Below are 20167 nucleotides of genomic sequence, written 5' to 3'. Positions count from 1 at the left end.
TCTTGTGTCCAGGCAGCAGCCCATGTTGACCCTCCCTCCAAGGACTTGGCAAGGACATCTCCTTTCTCTAGTGCCAGCTGGTCAGTTTGGAGGGTACAGCTGCCTCTCCAAATGGCCCAGGTGAGCAGAGGAGCTTGCGGAAGGCCTACCTGCAGGTACAGCTCCACCAGCTCATCTTCCTGCATGAGGTAGTGAAGTCGCCCAGCCCCGAGCCAGGCCTCGGCCGCCTTGTCTCTCTCCTCCAGGTCAATGAAGATACGCAGGCTTTCCTTGATGCAGGTGAGGGACCTCCTGAGGGACCTGGGAGGTGGAGATGGACTCATTAGGTGTGAGGGCTCAAAGGGGGCTCGGAGTCACTCAGCACGCGAGGAAACCAAGGCCCTGGGAGGAAACAACGTTGTTTCAGATCACACAGGGAGGTCAGGCCTGATTTGAATCCCGGCTGTGCCTCAACCAGCTGTGTCACCTTGAGAAAGTACAGAACTTCTCTGTGCCTTGGTTTCCCCATCTGTAAATGGGGATATAATTATACCTGCCTTGGAGGGTTGTTGTGACGATTAAATGAGATAAAACTAGAGTGCTCAGAACAGTGCCTACCACAGAGTAAGCACTCAGTGAATGTTTAGATGTTAATTATCATTATTATTATTACTGGTCCATCCATCTTTCAACTACAGTATAACATTGTTTTTTGTAAGCACCTAACACACCGTAGATGCCAAATGCACAGTCTATTGAATAAATGCACAAACGAATGATCACAGTGGTGACTTTAAATCATCCAAAAGATTTTGATGTTTGTTTAAGAAGAAAAATCAAAGAAGGGCAACAGCTTTAAAAGGTTGGTGCTTAACAGAGTAATCTTTATTTATCTGGAAAATTATCTTAGATAGAAAACTTCCCCCATGACAGGGATCAATGAAGAAATGAGGTATAGGCAGCGTAGTGTGGCACAGATTCATAATTCTAGAACAACAAGGGGCACTGGGCATTATCTAGAGAGTAGTTCTCAACTCCGGCAGCGATTGGAATCGCTCAGAAGCTTTTTAAACACACAGGCACAGGCAAACTCCCCCCAGTGTGTTGACACGCCATGCTAGCCTGGGACGCTCTGGGAGTGTGGCTCAGGCACCAGCATCTTATAAAGCTCCCCAACAGGGACTCTGTTGTGCAGCTTGGGTCGAGACTTGCTCACCTAGTCCAACCCCCTTATTTTACAGAGGAAACAGGCCCAGAGATGGGAAGTGACTTGTGCAAGGTTACACAGCACATTAGGGAAAGATCCAAGGCCGGAACTCCCTTCTCCTGAGTCCCAGCCCAGGACTTGTCGCAAAACACCCACATCCCTCAAAGCGTGATTTATAGCCCACCTGCATCAGCATTACCTGGGGAGCTTATTAAAAACACAGACTCCCAGAGCTACCTCAGACTGACTCGATCAGAATCCTCATGCTTGCAAGCCAGGAACCTGAATTTCTGAGACGCACCCAGCTTATGCTCACGCACACCGAAGCTGAAGAACCACTGCACCGAATCACCCAAATCCTTCTAGAAAAACTGGTCGTCATCAACCAAGCCTGTGGACAGTTAGGAGGTCCTCATCAAACATGGTTATCATCTCATCGTGTGCAACCCAGCCCCAGGCCCCCTGGTGCACAGTGATGGAAAGAAGCGTTGCCTTTGACTAATGAGGTCCTGATTTGTCTTGGTGATGAGGCAGCTGTTGGCCTTCTGGAGAATGTGCCAGGCATTTGGCGCTTGTCAGTACTGAGAAGAAAGACCTCAGGTTTTCCTCACTGCCCTGTTCTTCACATGGGATTTGTCGACATGCAGGGTGGGCTCTGACCACCCTCTCTCCAGTATTAGAATGTGAGATTGCTGCTGAGACTGTGCTGTGAGCTCAGGAGCCACGCGCAATGCTGAGGTGTCACCAGCCTCCTGGCTGAGCTGGGGCAACCACAGCCCTCTTACTATAAGAAGCCCTGTCCTTCTCCTGCCCGCTCCACACCCACAAACGTCACGCAGAGTTAACATGTTCTACAGGCCTGGCCTCCACTGCCCTCCCCACTCCCTCTGGAGCAGCTGATGAAGACAGGACCCACACATCTCATCCTGATCCTTTCTCCAGCTGTTTTGTTTATTACCATATGCTGTCCTGGGAGACCCTTAGGCTATGGTTGTTTTCTTCAGACCCCCAGGGAGCAAGATTTGCATTATTACAGAGAGGCCAACTCACAAAGCAGGCATTTACTTCTCAGACCTTTTCTCTCCAAGCTCACTATGACTGTGGACAGGACGAGAGGACATCAGTTTTTCTCTCCAGGAAACATCCCACAGGGGAAGGGAGGATGTACGGAGGCCAGCTACTCACACAGCGCTATCAAGACTCCTGGTGCATGCAGGGTTTTCGAAAGACCGCAGCCTCCCACCAAGACTTACCCCTGACCCATAACCTCCAGCAAAAACAAGTGCCTTATGGTCTGAAATTGGGAGGGGGTCTCCTGCTTCCTCTGTTCTTTTCTATCACAACTCACCACCCCATTTTTCTACATCTGCCAGTAGCTGTGCTATATCACCCACCAGATGAGCCACTGGCTTGGTCTGGAAGGTCCCAGCATCCCAGTTCCTCTAGCCACCACCTGTAGGCTCTAGGTGTGGCTCAGCTCCCAAATCAAAAGAAGTAAGGAGCCCAGCGGATGGAACAGCATCATTTCAGCCTTGATCCCAAGTGTCCCAAGCCCCAAGGCACTCCTGGGCCCCCTACACCTGGACCCTGCCAGGCTATCTCCTCTCCTCTCTCAAGTCTTTTCTTTCTCTCATTTTTCCTGCCCCCAGAGTTCAATCTGTGCAGCTGAGTCCTTTTTTCTTGCTTCCTGCCTGGACATCAGCCACGAGCCTGTGGCCAGGTGACCTCGATACACCTACATTCCCAGACTTCCTGCTTCCCAACCTTGCTGGGGCTTTCCAGATCCCCACCCTGCCTGGATGAATGTCTGACCTCTGGCCAGAGCCCCACCTCCGCTAATTGCTCCTGTCCTGTTTCCATAATAAGAACTGCCACTCACCAAGGGCCTACCCTGTGCCAAGTGTTGGGACACAAATTTTCAGTATACATTTTCTCATTTAATCCTCATAGAAACCCTAAGCTTACAAGAGTTCTTAGCCCATTTTGCAAATAAAGAAACCCAGTGGGTTTTTTTAAAAACTTGTCCAAGTTTGCACTGGTCATTTCTAAGGATTTATTTTGAGATCTCTGCTATTTTGTCTTGTAATAACAGCAATGACAGTAATTGTCACTGACATTTACTGAGCGCTTAGCATGTGCTGGTGGCTTTACATTTGTAATCTCATTTAATCATCACAATAGCACTAAGAGAGCAGTACTATTGTATTCATGTCATAAATGGAAAAAATAAGGCTCAGAAAGGGTAAGTGACGTGGACCAGGTAATATACCCTGTTTAGACCAGGATCTAATCCTGAGGATCTAATCTGACTCCAGAGCCCCCCCACACACTCTGAAGCAGTGCTCAGTCCCTGGCTCAGAAGTCAGCACATGGGAAAGGTTTTGCTTCTTTGACCACTTGAGCAACCTGGAAATTTCAAAGGACATTAGCCACTTCGAACCTTGAACACAGTTTCCTCATCTATGAAAGTGGAGTAGTGATATACATCATAGCCTTGGGATCAGATGAGAACATGTCAGCGCAAGAAATTCTTTCCTTGTTTAGGATTACAGAAATGTTAGGGATTAGTCATATTAGTTATATTGAAAACCAAACATTGAAGCATTTTTTTTCGGTTCCACAGGAATAGGAAGTATAAGGATAAGAATAAAAGCCATGAGTAATGACTTCTAGGCTACTGTTGTATTTACATGCAAAGAATCATTATTTTGTGAAGACCTACTGCACGCAAGGCCTTTCTTTTTTCTAAAAATAATATGCATACGCTTAGTGGCACTTCGCACAATTGATATGTACCTTTGGTGATTATGTATATAATGTCTATTTCCTAAACTAGTCTATGAGCATTGCGAACTCAGGGACTATATCGCCTTTGTTCAGCTTTTAGCACAGTGCCTGAGCCACAAGAAATCCTCAGTGTATGTTGAATTGATTCAGTAGAGCCACAAAGTTCTCCTGAATGCCACCTGACTCAGCTCCAGAGCAAGGTACCATCTATATTGAGTCACCTGGAGACAGAAGACAAGACCTTCAAAGACCCCTCCCATTGAGAGATTGAAACTCTTTATCAAACTAGGTTCTATCATTGTCACCTGGAGGCAGAGAGAGCAAGACTCTGAAGGTATTGGACAAAAGGACAGCAAAGTGTCCCAAGGCAAAAACCCAAAGGCTGGGCCAAAGTTTTCATCATCTCCTTGCCCTCCCCTTCCATCCCCCACCTCTAAACCCTAGAGAAAGTCTTTCAAATAGGAGGAATTAAAATGAGTAGAAAGGCAGCATGGGTAGTGAAAGCCACCATAAATTGAGGGTTCGGGGATCTCAGCTAATACCAGTAAAACCAACTGGTGTCAGGAGTCTGCACTCTTTATAGCAGGCAGCGATCAGATCAAACGAAAAATGAGGCCACTCTCATCCATACAGTCCCAAGGAGTTTCATGATGTAGACATCCACATCTATTCTTTAGAGTGAAAATTATTGACTGAACAGGCAGAATACATACAGAATATCCACTCTAGACCAGGGGTTGGCAAACTCTGGCCCGTGAGTCAAATGCAGACTTCCACCTGCTATCGTAAGTAAAGTCTTATTGGAACACAGCCACACTCATCCATTTATGTATTGTCTATGACTGTTTGCATGCTACATCTATAGAGTGGAGTGGGTGTGACATAGACCATATGGCCCACAAGGCCTAAAACATTTACTATCTGACCTTTTATTAAAAAGTTTGCTGACTCCTGTTCTAGACTCCGACTGGGCATCAATCCCTGCTGTGTGGCTCCATGCACGTTACCTGGCTTCCTTAGCTCTCAGTTTCTACAGGTCTTTCTACCTCCTATGGCCATCCTAAGATTACACCTTGCTTGGTAAACAGTGCATGCTCACTGAATGCCTGCTGTTACTATTATGACCACCATTTCACTATAGACGCTCACTGTGCAAGTCTAGAGTGACCTGCACAACCCCCTACCCCCAGTCAACCTCCACATCCCCTCCCAGGTGACAGGCTGGAGTCCTCTCTCTCCTTTAGTACCCATATCCGGATGAACATCAGACCCTGTCTGTTGAACCTACAGAATGTCTTTCAAATGTGCCCCTACCTCTCCGTTGCTATTGCTATTCCCTTTGCCCAAAATGCTATTCTACTCTTCTCCACTTCTCCAAATCTTACTTATCTGTCAAGGGCGTCCTCAAATACTACCCCTTCATGACATCTTCCCTGACAGATCCTCCCATCCCTTAGCTGCAACTGAGCTTTCCTTTGCCTCCAAAGCTGCCCCTGCAGATGCCTGCCCTCTCTCCCATGAATACTTCCTGCCTTTACTCACTATGGCTTTGAGCTTTGTGAGAATGGAAATCCCTTGGAGGGAGTTAAGTTGAAAAAAATTTGTTCATTACATCAAAACTCACTTAATAAATTCCTCCCAGAAATCAGTGCCAGGAAAAAGTCTGCTCCAACAGATACATTTGTTTACGTACTTTAATTAGACAGTGAGAACATCATATGGCTTTCCTCTTCTTACCTCAGCTACGAGGAAGCTTAAGGCTAAATTACAGTAACGACCTGCAGGTGCGTGGAAACACCTGTTTACCTATGTCTGTTAGCCAGTCTTTGTTAATTTTTTTTCTTGAATGCTCCGTAGGAGTAGGTGATTTATACATGCTAAATAAATATAGCATTATAGCGTGTTCTCCTTGATGAACTGAGCATTCTGAAAAGGGATAATCACCTCGTGTTTGCAGAGGTTTCCTCTGACACCTAAGGCACTTGCCCCTCTTCCTCATAGCATCACTCATTGGTGGTGAAGCAGGAGAAGTGGACATTTATTTCCTCCCAGTTATACAAATAAGAATCTCAGAGCCTAGAATTATAGAATGTTAGGATTCAAAGATCCTAATCTGGATCAACTTCCAGAATGATGGAGTAAGGATCTCAAAAGATCCACTCCCCCATGAAACCAATTAGAACACTGGCAAAAACTGTCACAGTCAACTTTTTCAGAACTCTGGAAATGAAACAAAAGCCTGCAACAATTCAAGGAGCATTTATTTAAGAAAAACAGCCGAATCCTGTTAAGAATAGTGAGATTTGTTGCTGTTTAACTTGCTCTAGAACCGTCTCCTCCCCGAGCTCTGTGGCAGCCTCGAAAACCAACAGCCTTGTCATCACAGTAGCTGGGAAAACCAGCAGCCCAGCAGCCACTGGAAGGGGCACAATGAGTTTGGAATTCCCCACTGTTCTATTCCCACGGAAATGTCACTATTTGATGTGTCTGGGAGTTCCCTGAAAGCCTGCATTCGTGGGGCTTTTTAAAATTGAACCTGACACAGAGCTCACTCACTATAGAACGTTCTCTCCCCTGAGGTATTTGTCCAAAAACATCAGCATCAATTGTCTGACACTGATGCTGCCTGAAGTGGTGAAAACATTTGGAGCAAACAAGAAGGTGACAGAAAAAAAATAATAAAAGGAAAAATTTGAGAATAAGATGTCCATAGGAGGCTTTGAAAAGCTCCAACATATTCCCAGGAATCTAGAAGGCCACACGCCTGTGCAAAACTGCATGCATGCCCAGGAAACACCTGAGATTGTTATAAATTAAGACGTTAGTTGTAATCCTTAGGGTAACCCCTAAGAAAATAGCTGAAAGAAATACTGTAAAAGAAATGACAAGGAAATTTAAATGGTACACTAGAAAACATCTATTTAACATAAAATGAGGCAGCAAAGGAGTAATTTTAAAAAGGTGTAAGACATATAGAAAACAAATAGCAAAATGGCAGACATAGTAATTACAGTAATTAAAGTAAATGTAAGTGGACTGAACACTCAAGTCAAAAGACAGAGATTGGCAGAATGGATTTTAAAAAAGAAAGAAAAGAAATGATCCAACTACATGCTATCTACAAGCAATACACTTTAGATTCAAAGACACAAATAGATTAAAAGTAAAAGTATGGGAAAAGATACACCTTTCAACAGGAGCTGGAGTGGCTAAACTAATATCAGATAAAAATACCAAAATTGTCACTAAACACAATGAAAGAAGATTTTATAATGATAAAAGAGTCATTCCATCACGAAGACATAACAATCAGAAACATAATGCACCTAAAAACAGAGCCCCAAAATACACAAAGTAAAAGCTGACAGAATTGAAGAGAGAAATAGACAATTTCTATTCAACAATAACTGGAGATTTCAATACCCCACTTTCAATAATGGATAGAATAATTAGACATAACAACAAAACAAAATAGAAGACTTTAACTATAAACCAATTCGACCTGACAGACATCTGCAGAACACTATACTGAATGGCAGAATATGCATTCTTCTCAAGTACACATGGAACATGCTCCAGAAGAGACAGTAGAGTAGGCCTTTCTCAATAAATTTAGACCTTATAAATAAATTTAAAAGTAATGAAATCATACGAAGTATGCTCTCCCACCACAATGGAATAAAATCAGAAATCGGTAACAGAAGGAAATTTGCGGGATTCACAAATATGTGAAAATTAAACAATATACTCCTGAATAACCAAGGAGTCAAAGAAGAAATAACAAGAGATATTGGAAAGTACTTTGAGATGAATGAAAACAAAAATACAGCATACCAAAATTGGAGTGAAGGAGGTGCCCAGAGAGAAATTTATACCATAAATATTTATATAAAAAAGAAGAAAGATCTCAAATCAATCACCTAACATTCCACCTTAAGACACTTGAAAAGGAAGAGCAAAGTAAACCCAAAGCAAACAGAAGAAAGAAAATAGTTAATATTAAATCAAAAATAAATGATAGTGAGAATAGAAAAACAAAGAAAATCAACAAAATCAAAAGCCGATTCTTTTAAAAAGCAAATTTCTGATCAGTCTGATGGAGAAAAATAGGACACAGTGTGAGGCAAGAGTACAATTTTATTTCTTTGTATGTGTATATACAGTTGTCCTGGCACTGTCTGATGACTGCTTTTTCCTCCATTGGATGATCTTGGCTTCTTTGTCAAAAATCAGCTTATCATAGACACAAGCATTTATTTCTTGACTCAATTCTAGCTCATTGATCTATATGTCCATCGTTATGCCAGTACTGGACTGTCTTGACTGATGTTATTTGGTGGTGTGTTTTGAAATTGGAAAGCATTACTTGTTCAATTTGGTAATTCCTTTTTGGGATTCTGGGAGCCTTGCAATTACATTTGAATATTAGAATCAGTTTGTCAATTTCTACAAAGAAGCCAGCTGGGATTCTGATAGAGGTTGCATTTGAATACATAGATTATTTGGGGTATATTGCCATCTTAATAAACTTCTGATCCCTTACTATGGAATGTTTTTTCATTTATTTAGATCTTCTTTACATTCTTTCAGTGGTATTTTGTGGTTTTCAGAGTATAGATTTTACGCTGCTTTTGTAAAATTTAATCTTTTACTTTAAATACTTTATATGTGGTAAAAATACTAGGATAATTAAAAATAAATATTTTATTCTTTTTGATGCTATTGTAAATGGAATTTTTCTTAGTTTAACTTTCAGATTGTTCACTGCAACTGTATGGAAATATACTTGAATTTTGTGTGTTGGTATTATGTTCTACAACCTTGCTTAACTCATTTCTTAGTTCTGGTGGTTTTTTGGTGGATTCCCTGGGATTTTCTATGTACGTGATCCTGTCATCTATGAATGAAGACAGTTTTGCTTCTTTCTTACCCCCCAGAAAAAAAAAAAGAAAAAGAAGAGAAAAGACTAAGAATTAAAGTAGAGACATTATTACTAACAGAAATAACTAAAGTAATAAAAAGGATTATAAGGGGGTACTATGAATAATTGTATACCAACAAATCAGATAATCTAGATGAAATAGACAAATTCTTAAAAAGATAAAAATATCAAAACTGCTCAAGAAGGAATAGAAAATCTAAATAAACCCATAACAACTAAAAAGAGTGAATTAGTAACGAAAAAAACTTCTAACAAAGAAAAGCCCAGGCCCTGACAGCTCCACTGGTGAATTCTACCAAGCATTTAAGGATGAATTAACACCAAACCTTCACAAACTTTCAAAAAATAGAAGAGGAGGGAACATTTCCCAACTCATTATGAGGCCAGTATTATCCTGATAGCAAAACCAGACAAAGACATCATCACAGGAACAGAAAACTACAGACCAATATCTCTTATGAATATAGATATAAAAATTCTCAACCAAATACCAGCAAACTGAATCCAGCAACACAGAAAAAGGATTATACACCATGACCAAGTGAGATTTATCCCAAGAATGCAAGGTCAGTTCAATACTAAAATCAATCAATTTAATATGCCTTATTAATAGAATAGAAGAAAAACCCACCTGCTCAGCTCAATAGGAGCATAAAAAGTATTTGAAAAAATTCAACACCCTTTAATGATAAAAACACACAAAAACCTAAGAATATAAAGGAAATTCCTCAACTTAATAACGGGTATTTATGAAACACTCACAGCTTATTTCATACTTAATGGTGAAAGACTGAAAGCTCTCCCCCTCATATCAGGAACAAGACAGGAAGGGGTACTCTCACCACTTCTATTCAGCATTGTATGGGAAGCTCTATCTAGGGTGATTAGGCAAGAAAACGAAATAAAAAGAAAGGAAGAAGAAAAACTATATTTGCATGTGACATGATTTTACACGTAGAAAATCCTGAGGAGTACACACACATGCACATGCACACACACACACACAAACTATTAGAACTAATAAACAGAGTTGCAGCATGCAAGATTATCATACAAAAATCAACTGTATTTCTATACAGTGTCAATGAGAAATCTGAAAATATAGTTAAGAAGACAACTCCACTTACAATAGCATCAAAAACTGCTTCAGAATACATTTAACGAAACAAGTGCAAAATTTATATCCTAAAAACTACAACACGCTGTTGAAAAGGATTAAAGAAGACCTAAGTAAAAGTAAAGACATCCCATGTTCATGAATTGGAAGGCATGATATTGTTAAGATAGCAAAATATGCCCAAATTGATGTACAGATTCAACGTCATCCCTATCAACATCCTAGCAGGCTTCTTTGCAGACATTGAAAAGCTGACGCTAAATTTCATATGGAAAGGCAAAGGACTCAAAAGAGCCAAAACAATCTTGAAAAAGAATAGCAATTTTGGGGGACTCACACTTCCTAATTTAAAACTCACCACAAAGCTGCAATAAACATGACAGTATAGTCTGGCGTAGGCTGGACATACAGATCAATAGAGTAGAACTTAGAATCCAGAAATAAGCCCTTACATTTATAGTCAATTGATTTTAAACAAGGGTGCCAAAAACATTCAATGGGGAAAAAGAATTTTTTCAGCAAGTGGTACTTGGACAACTGGATATTCATGCAAAAGAACAAAATTGGACCCTACCTTACACCATACACAAAAATTAACTCAAATGGCTGATTGACTTAAATGTAAGAGTTCAAACTACAAAAATCTTAAAAGGAAATAGGGCTAAATTTTGTGACCTTGGATTAAGCAATGATTAAGAAAAAACAGATAAATTGAACTTCAGCAACTTTAAAAATGTTTGTGTTGCCAAAGGACGCCATCAAGAAAGTGAAAAGAGGACCAACCTTGCTGGCCTAGTAGTTAAGTTCAGTGCATTCCACTTTGGCAGCCCAGGTTCGGTTCCCAGGTGCGAACCTATACCACTTATCTATCAGTGGCCATGCTATGGCAGCCTCTCACATACAAAAGAGGAAGATTGGCAGCAGATGAATTAGGGTGAATCTTCCTCAGCAAAAAAAAGAAAGAAAGAAAAGAAACCCATGGGTTGGGAGAAAGTATTTGCAAATCCTGTATCTGATACATCCAGATTTTATCCAGAATATATAAAGAACTCTTACAACTGAAAAATTAAAGGACAAATGATGCAGTTAAAAACTGGGCAAAGGGGGCTGGCCCAGCGGTGCAGTGGTTAAGTGCACACATTCTGCTTCGGTGGCCCAGGGTTCACTGGTTTGGATCCCGGGTTCAGACATGGCACCACTTGGCAAGCCATGCTTTGGTAGGTGTCCCACATATAAAGTAGAACAAGATGGGCACAGATGCTGGCTCAGGGCCAGTCTTCCTCAGCAAAAAGAGGAGGATTGGCAGCAATTAGCTCAGGGCTAATCTTCCAAAAAAAAAACTAGTCAAAGTATTTGAATAGACATTTCTCCAAAGAAGAAATACAAATAACCAGTAAGCACATGAAAAGAAGCTCAACATCCTCAGTCATTAGGGAAATGTAAATCAAACCCACAATATGATACCACTTCACACCTACTAGGATGACTAAAATAAAAAAGGCAGATAATAACAAGTATTGGCAAGAATGTAGAGACACTGGAACCCTCAAACATTGCTATACGAAGGTAAAATGGTGCAGCTGCTTTGGCAGTTCCCCAAAAGTTTACATACACAGTTACCATATGACCCTGCAATTCCACTCCCAAGAGAATCCCCTTCCCAAGAGAATTAGAAAAGTATATTCACACAAAAACTTGTTCACAAATGTTCATAGCAGCATTAATCACAGTCGCCACAAAGTGGAAACAACTCAAATGTCCATCAACTTATGACTGGATAAACATATGCAATATAGCCATACAATGGAATATTAGGCAGCAATAAAAAGGAAGGAACTACTGACACAGGTGACAAGGATAAACCTTGAACACATTACCCTAAGTGAAAGAAGCCAGTCACAAAAGGCCATATCTTGTATGATTCTATTTATATGGAACATCCAGAATAGGCAAATCCATAGGGACAGAAAGTAGATTAGTGACTGTCGGGCTGAGTGCAGGCGGGTTAATGGGGAGTGACTGCTAGTGGGTATAGGGGGTTTGGGAGGCCATGAAAATATTCCAAAATTAGATAGTGCTGATGGTTACACAACTCTGTGAAAGTATATAAAATCAATTAATTGTATAATTTAAAGACTGAATTTTATGGTATGCCATTATATCTCAATAAAGCCATTATTAAAAAGCTTAATTCAGGAAATTCTTCCATAAGAGCTCTGACTGGCCAGCCTTTGCCTGAATCCTCGTAATGATGACACCCTCACTCTCACAAGGGGTGGACTGCTCCATTTTTGGATAGCTCTTTGGAAACTTTTTTCCTAAGTGTTCAATTCCCTACCTCCTACCTACAGTACCTAACACATCAGAAGGGCTCCTGGTGTGATAAAATGCTGGATCAACATTTTGTAGTGATATCATTAAATTAAAAAAACAAACAACAGAAGAGTGTACTATGTAACAGAATTTTTATCGTGATCCCATTTTAGTAAGTAAAAAATGTGCATATTATATACCTAACATATATTTAATGTAGAGAATATGTATCACATATAATCTTTACATGTATGGAATATTTCTTGGTGGGTATTTAAAAATCTGTAAGCAGTTACTTCTGGAAAGTCTTAAGGAAAGGGAAGTTGGGTGGGGACCTTTATTTTTCAACTTATAACCTTCGATATTGGTTTAATTTTTTTGTACCATAAGCAAATATTATAATATAACTTTAAGCAACTTTAATTTCAAAAAAACCTTATTCCTGATTGGGGTGGAAATCCCTGATATTCTAATTCACTCTCCATTTCGTGGTTCCTTATCAGTGGAAACTCCCTAAGAGAAGACCCACTGTGTTCTGGAGCTGTTACTACGCAAGCCGGGTTCTAAATGGGCTGCTGGCATCTAAGGTTCCACTGTCAGCACTCTGACTATTGTAATTGTCACCGAAGAGCAGACAGCCTGCCTCCAAGTTGCAAGCACCTTTCTCTCCTTACCTGAGCCATGAGCAAGAAACCAGGGACTGAATCGGGCAAAACGCCCCCATTGTCCATCTGAATCTCCTGTCCTGCAGCCAAGTTGGCATATCATATAGCTGCAGCTCAAGGGCTGTGAGCTAGTGGACTAGCTAACTAACTAACTAACTAACTGACTGACTACATGGCTGCCCCACACAAACATGTATTGTATGCCTCCTCTGTGCCAAGTCCTACGCTAGACACGATGTCTGCCCGCACGGACTTTATGGCCACTACGCCATGACATCCCTACCCTACTGCAGAGCCCTTGGGAACCACAAAAGCTTAGGTCTCTGATCTAAAAGGCCCTGTAGAAGAACCACAACTTTAAGAATCTCCCCCCAAAATTCAAGATGCAGGAATTCTGGTGCTAATAGGGCTATTGCCAGTGTTTGAATAGCATAGCTGGCTGGCCCTAGACTCAACGTTTTAGAACTGGAAGGCACTTCATTCAATTTAACTTTATAAATGGAGCAACCAAGAGAAGAAATGACTTATTGAAGGACACGTTATCAGCTCATGGCAGGATCAGGTGTCTTGACTGCAAATCCAGCTTTTGCTGCTCCTCTCCCAGCTCTGCAGCTTCCCACTTCCTCCATCACTTCGTGGACCAGCTGCAGCCCCACTCCTTACCTCCTCTCTATCTCCCCCATCACCTAGGAAGTAGAGTGACACTTCACACTGGCTTAAGTAAGGCCTCCGCAGTCTGTGTTGACAGTGACCAGGATTTTCTCTCCGGCTTCCCCCTTAGGATTTCAGTGGTTTTTGACAACAGAGATGGGAGGGAGGCTAGTGAGCAAAGGACAGCTGTGGGGTAGGCGACGGCTGGGAGTAGTGATTAATCTGAGACTGAACTTGCACACAGGGAGGGGTGGCAATAAGCCTGCCACGTATCTGCCACCCTTGCTCCAGTCCCTTAAGTCTGACCATGAACAGACGACTGTCTCATCTCTAAGGTTAACTGAAGCCCGCTTCCTGGATCTGCTCCAGAACCATCCAAACTCCTAGGAGGTCCTGGAATGGAAGCACGGCGGGGCTGGCGCCAGGACTCCCAACCCCTCACATGCTGCAAGGGCCCAAAACTCCTTGCCTGGGACTGAAGGCAAAGACAGTGGGAGGTTTGGAGGACACTAGATTCTTGTAAGAAAGGGACGGGGGAGGGAGAGGGAGACAGAGAGAGAGAGAGAGAGAATTCGCTATCTGATTATTCCAGATCTGATTGTCCAGGTGCCCAAGGTTACCTTGCTGCCTAGAAAAGCAAAAACTGTCATTTAATTAGCTTCTCCTCAACCACCTCTCTCTGCTCAACACTAGCAACTACCCCTGCTCTATTTTAGAAGTCATTTGAAATTATGAATGCAATGCTACAATGCTAATCTGTTGTAAAATGAAATTGAATATCTTGCAAACTATGCAGAATTTAACAGAATCAATTAGAGGCTTGTTAGCGAGCAGAACCGCAGGCCAGGCCACTGGCAATCAAGGGTCAGGCAGATTAGACCGATGAAGAGACGGAGGAGAGAAAATCAGCAGGAGGAGGATTTAAATATCAAAGAGTTAAAAGAAGCCTTTGGGGGGCTGGCCCCGTGGCCGAGTGGTTAAGTTCGCGCGCTCCGCTGCAGGCGGCCCAGTGTTTCGTTGGTTCGAAACCTGGGTGTGGACATGGCACTGCTCATCAGACCACGCTGAGGCAGCGTCCCACATGCCACAACTAGAAGGACCCACAACGAAATATACAACTATGTACCGGGGGGCTTTGGGGAGAAAAAAGGAGAAAAATAAAATCTTTAAAAAAAAAAAATAAAAAAAAAATAAATAAATAAATAAAAAAAAAAAAAAAAGGGGCTGGCCCCGTGGCCGAGTGGTTAAGTTCGCGCGCTCCGCTGCAGGCGGCCCAGTGTTTCGTTGGTTCAAATCCTGGGTGCGGACATGGCACTGCTCATCAAACCACGCTGAGGCAGCGTCCCACATGCCACAACTAGAAGGACCCACAACAAAGAATATACAACTATGTACTGGGGGGCTTTGGGGAGAAAAAGGAAAAAATAAAATCTTAAAAAAAAAAAAAAAAAGAAGCCTTTGGGGAAAACAGTGACGTTTTGGTATATTTTTGCAAAAATGGGCCTTTCTAAGACAGCACTAAAACTCCAGTCACAAAACACAGGATGTTTCATTATGCCATTATACAATTTTATCAACAGAATGAAGCTAAAAAGTCAACACTTCTTTTACTGTTTGTTTATTCTAAGACAGTGCATAGCTGCAAATATAACCGAAGTTTCTTAACTACAAGGTGAAAATAAACTTAGTTTCATAAGTTCCGGTTTCATTTTAAAGGTAAGGTCTCAAACAAACTTTTTTTACCATGAAATTTTACACCCCTGCTTTCAGTGGATTTATTTACTTATTGCCCTTTCTCTAATGCCAATTGTCCTCAGGTAACGAAGGCCTCCTGAGGGTCCCACAGACTTCCGTGTAACTGCCACGTCTCTGAATTATGCACCCTCAGCCAGGTCACGTGATGGGTTATTACAGAAACACATGAGTAATTGTAACAAAGTCAACACAACTGAGTCCTTGCTATGTATCAGGCACTGTTCCAAGGGTTCCATGCGTTAACCAATGAGAGAGCTGAGGCAGGGAGAAATTAAATAACTTGCCCAAAGTCGCACAGCTGGTAAGTTATGGATGGCACTGAGTTTGCACTGTGTGGTGGCTGCAGCATTCACCCTCTTTTCCACGAAGCCATAAACATACCACGTGCATTTGAACTTGTCTTCCTAGGGGAAAGAATACTGTTTCTCCTTAAGGACGAAAAAAATGTGTCTAGGACTGTCCCTCAGTCTGGACTCACCTGGCTGTGTTCAGGTTCCGATAGAGCTGCCCAAGGGACTCCAGCAGCCTCCCCTCCATCTCCCGGTCCCTGAGTTGCTGAGCCAGGGTCAGCCAGTGCTCGTGGTAGGTGATGCATGCCTCAGGGTTTGGGGACACAGAGCTGTAGAAATGGCAGAGGGATTTGGTGACCTGAAGCTGACCTGAACATAAAGCAGGGACATGAATGAGATGACTTGAGCTAGGACAAAGCGAAAATGCGCTCTAACGCTTTTCTCGAAAGCTTCCCAGCAGCCCCAGCCATACTCACTCTTTAGGTGTCGATGGCTTAAGCCAAACAGCAGCGCCGTTTCATAACAGAGGCGGCCGCTGGTCAGCTGGCGTCCATACACCAGGACTTGGGCCAGCCAGAGAAGCACCTGTACTAATTCCATGTCTGTCTCCATGCTGGCCTGGAGTTCAGAATAGAGTCGGACTGCCTGCAGGAGATAGTCTCTGGCCGGCCACTGAGCCCGGGACTTAAGAGTCAGGTGGCCAAGATTAGCCAAAGTCACCGCCTGGTTACGCACATCCCCCGTCTCCCGGGCTCTGTTCAAGGCTCGGAAATAGCTCTTGGCTGCCCTGTTCACCCGGCCTTCACCTTGAAGTGCAAGTCCCAGGAGGTTATGGACCACCCCCTTTTGGGTAACACTCTCTGTCTCCTGCATGGAGTATAAGAGTGGCTCAAGGATGTCCAAAGCCTTCTTCGCCTGGCTGGCTAAGAGATAGGCCCAGGCCAGGGAGAGGGCAGACTCGAAGGCCTCCTGCTCACTCAGCAGCTGCCCTAGCACCAAGGCTTGGCTCAGGTAGTGGATGGCACCATCAGGAGACCTGTGTTGGAGGTACACTTTGGACAGGATGAGACACAGGGCCCTCTGGGTGCTCCGATCTGCCTGCTCCTCACAGGCAGCCAACGCCTGCCTGAGTGTCGGGCACGCCAGGGTGGAAACTTCACCCCAGCTTGAGGAGGGAATACGAAGGAGCTTGGTGCTATTCTGGAGAACCAGGTGGACCTGCCAAATGGGAAGGGACATCCCTTGGGCATTCTGGGCACCACATTGCCGGACAGAGGCCACTGCAAGGTGTGGAAGATATTTCTTATCATACAGAAAAGTCAAGATGGTGGCCACAGCATCCGAGGCAGGAGGGTGTCCAGAGAGAAGCTGCAGGCGCTCAGCGAAGGGCAAGACCTCCTCATGCTGGCCGAGGCTTAGGAGCAATCGGATGGCCAGGAAGCAGGCCCTGGCCTCCAGGGAGCAGCTGCCCACCGCAATGCCCCGGCGCAGCACATAGGCCACCACCTCAAGCTCGTTCTTGGCACTAGACTCACGGTCAGGAAGGCAAGCCAAGAGGGCAGCTGCCTTTTCCAGCAGGGCCGAGCCTTTATGCCTCAGCCTCTGCCTCAGGTAGATGGCAGCCAAATTGATGTACAGAGCAGCCACCAAGGATAGGTCCTCAAATGCCCCATTGAGAATGTGGATGGCCTCCTCAAAGTACACCCTGGCCTGAGAGAGTTTGACCTTCCTGACGCTCAGCCGGCCCAAGAGGAAGCAGAGACGGGCGTGGGCCCAGGTCATGTGGTTCCTCTTGGCCCACTTCCTCGAGGCCTCCAGGTAGGCCACAAGCTCATCCTCCTCAGAGAAGCTGTAGAAAGAAGATGTGAGGAAAGAGAAGGAGAAATCGTAGAGGCTCTTAAAATGGTCAGCATAACCCTTGTGATCCAGAAAAGCCAAGATGGGGGCAAAGTTCTCAGCCTCCTCCTCCTCTTGACCAGTGTTTAGGTCCATGAGAAGTTCCGGGTCATCAAGGTCATCAGTCTCCAGCAGGTGATAGTTGTCTGAGGCAGCTGAAAGGAGCTCCTCCTCCAGGCTGGAGTCCTCAGAGCTGCTGGATTGTCTGGAGCCCACAGCCTGGTGCTCCTCCCAGGCTCCACCAGGCCGGGCCTCCTTGAAGCCTTCAGGCTGGGATGCTGTAAGGGACAGGCAGAGTTGAGCAACCCTAAGCACCTATAACTACGGTGGCCAGCTCTTGGCAAGAGAACAGGTTGCTGTCCTGAAGGACTGGAGGTCAGGTTCAGCATGATCTCTACTCACCGATCAGATCATTTGGAAGATTCTGGATGGATTCAAACCCACCTGGATAGAGATGGAGGACAGATCTGATGTTAGGTCATAATGGGCCACCATGCCTACACCTGCAGGTGTAGCCCAGACTAGTGGCCTCTTAAGAGATTTTGTGTTCAAGTTTTAGACCATCAGCCATCTTTAAGGAACTGGGCAGAAGTCTCCCCTTCATCATCATCTCAGAGCTGTGGGGACCTGAAGATCATCTTTTTAACACTTTCACTTTACAGTTGGAAACTGAGGTATAAATGAGACCCAGAGTCAGAGAAGAAAAGCTGGAAACACAAGCTCTATGCCAAGAGCTGTAGGTATGGGGAGAAGATGGAATCTGAAAGCCCATATCTCTCAGTGAGTTTACAACAGAGCTGGGAACAGAATGCCAAGTGCAGCACACTTTGTGGCATATGGCATTGCCTCCCATTTCCGCGAGTACCACCTCTTCCCTTCTTCTTTCTCCCATTCATTCATCATCCATCCACTCATCAGACATTGATTGACCGTATACAATGTGCTTTGTAAATTTGACAGGATGAGATGACCAAATGTGAATAATGAAGAAAGAAAGAGAAGATGGATCTGAGGGTCCTAGTTTTGATTCCTGAAGTAACTTAGTGGGACGAGGTGAAAGAAGGGGCAGCCTTGAGCCCAGTTTTAGGCATTTTGAGTTTGCGGTACTCACAAGAGCTCAAGGCAGAGAATAAAATAGATCTATATCCAAAAAGAAAAGTTTAGACTTGCAAATATAGATTTGTGACCCAGTGCAGGTCACACACAAAGAGTGGGTAAAAGTCCCAGGAGAAGCATTTGGAAGAAAAAGCAAAGTAGGTGGGAGAGGAGCGGGGAGAGGCAATTTGTGAATGAGCCAAAGGCACATCAGCATTTGCTGGCAGATGGGAGCCAGTGAAGAAGGCTGAAAAGGTACAGAGAGAAAAAGGGAGACACAGAGGCCAAGGCGCCATATGGTGCAGCCCCCTAACGTCACAAAAGTGAAACAAGACGAGGTAAGAATGAAGAAGACACCTTGGTTTCCACAGCAAAGAAGTAAATGCTGTTGGTTAAAGCAGGCACAGTGGAGCTGTGGAGCTGAAGGCCAGATTCACACTCCACAGGACAGGGGCTGCTAGAGAGAAGATTCCACCTCTCCCTGGCGGAGAAGCAACAGCTGCCTGTGCCCCAACCCCGGGATCTCCAGTGAACTTTGAGGACAGCAGGCCCCTCACCAAGTCAAGCCTCTGCCTGCTATTCTCTGGGGAAAACTTCTATGTCACTGCAGACCCTTGATATCCACACCCCAAACGGTAGAAGGCCCTGCAGCCAAACATAGGAAAGCTAGAGCGCTGGGCTCTGGAGAGCTATTCACACACCCAGCCCTCACTGACGTTGAGGACATGTGCTAGTCTTACCGCAGCCATTTCTCCCCAGGCCAGGGCCACCAACAGCACAAATGGTTCCTCACTTACAAAAAGATGCTCCCTCTGGGAGGAAGAATTGCGGAGAGGCACACCCCAGGGCATAGGCCTCCGGGGAGAGAGAATTCACAGATAAGATGCCCCCTTTGCTGGTTGCCTTGGTTCTAGGGGCAGACTGCACAAATGTAAGACACAGCCCAGCACCCAGCAGAGTTGCACTGCTGGTCTTTAGATAAGAAGCAACAGGCCACATGGGACCTGTTCCTGGATCTCTCCCAACCATTGGATCAATAGTTGGCAGATACTTGAAATCCAAGTGTGCCATCATTCTGCCTTCAAGGAGCATCCCAAGTCGTCCTTCATTTTCAGACCTCAGCTCTCACCTACCAGGTAGAATCTGTAGCTTCAGCTTCCTGGCTCAGCCTAGTGGGGCTGTGTGATCTGCTTGTGGCAAGAGAGCTCTACCCAGGCTGGTACTGAGGCCTGGGGTAGGTGCTCGTCACAAATGCTCCTTGCACACAGAGAAAGACAGCAGCTCCCACCTCCGTTCCCTGGAGTTGGCCTAAGGACCCCTTCTGCAGAATCTCTGGCTGTGCTCATGAAATATGCCCCATCTAATCTGGCCACACAGGAGTGGACACAAGATCACCATCACTGAAGAGGTGGGAGAAACAAGAATCCCTCCTCAAACCACTGTCAATGGGTGAATGTACTTCCCGACGCA

At 44.2% G+C, this 20167-nt stretch overlaps 1 protein-coding gene across 5 annotated transcripts in view; it reads right to left on the bottom strand.

Moving 5' to 3' along the window:
* Positions 1–20167, bottom strand: part of SH3TC2 (SH3 domain and tetratricopeptide repeats 2) — a 71285-nt gene that overhangs the window by 10584 nt on the left and 40534 nt on the right. For all 5 annotated transcript variants that reach the window (XM_070569225.1, XM_070569223.1, XM_070569224.1 and 2 more), the window contains exons 10-13: positions 18005–18046; positions 16183–17880; positions 15895–16075; positions 150–300 (exon numbers count right to left, since the gene is read on the bottom strand). In XM_070569225.1, the coding sequence (XP_070425326.1) occupies positions 150–300; positions 15895–16075; positions 16183–17880; positions 18005–18046 (2072 nt within the window). The remainder of the gene's footprint in view (positions 1–149; positions 301–15894; positions 16076–16182; positions 17881–18004; positions 18047–20167) is intronic.

Source organism: Equus przewalskii, chromosome 13, assembly GCF_037783145.1.
Source record: "Equus przewalskii isolate Varuska chromosome 13, EquPr2, whole genome shotgun sequence".
Lineage (NCBI taxonomy): Eukaryota > Metazoa > Chordata > Mammalia > Perissodactyla > Equidae > Equus > Equus przewalskii.
This window is presented reverse-complemented; position numbering and strand designations above follow the sequence as displayed.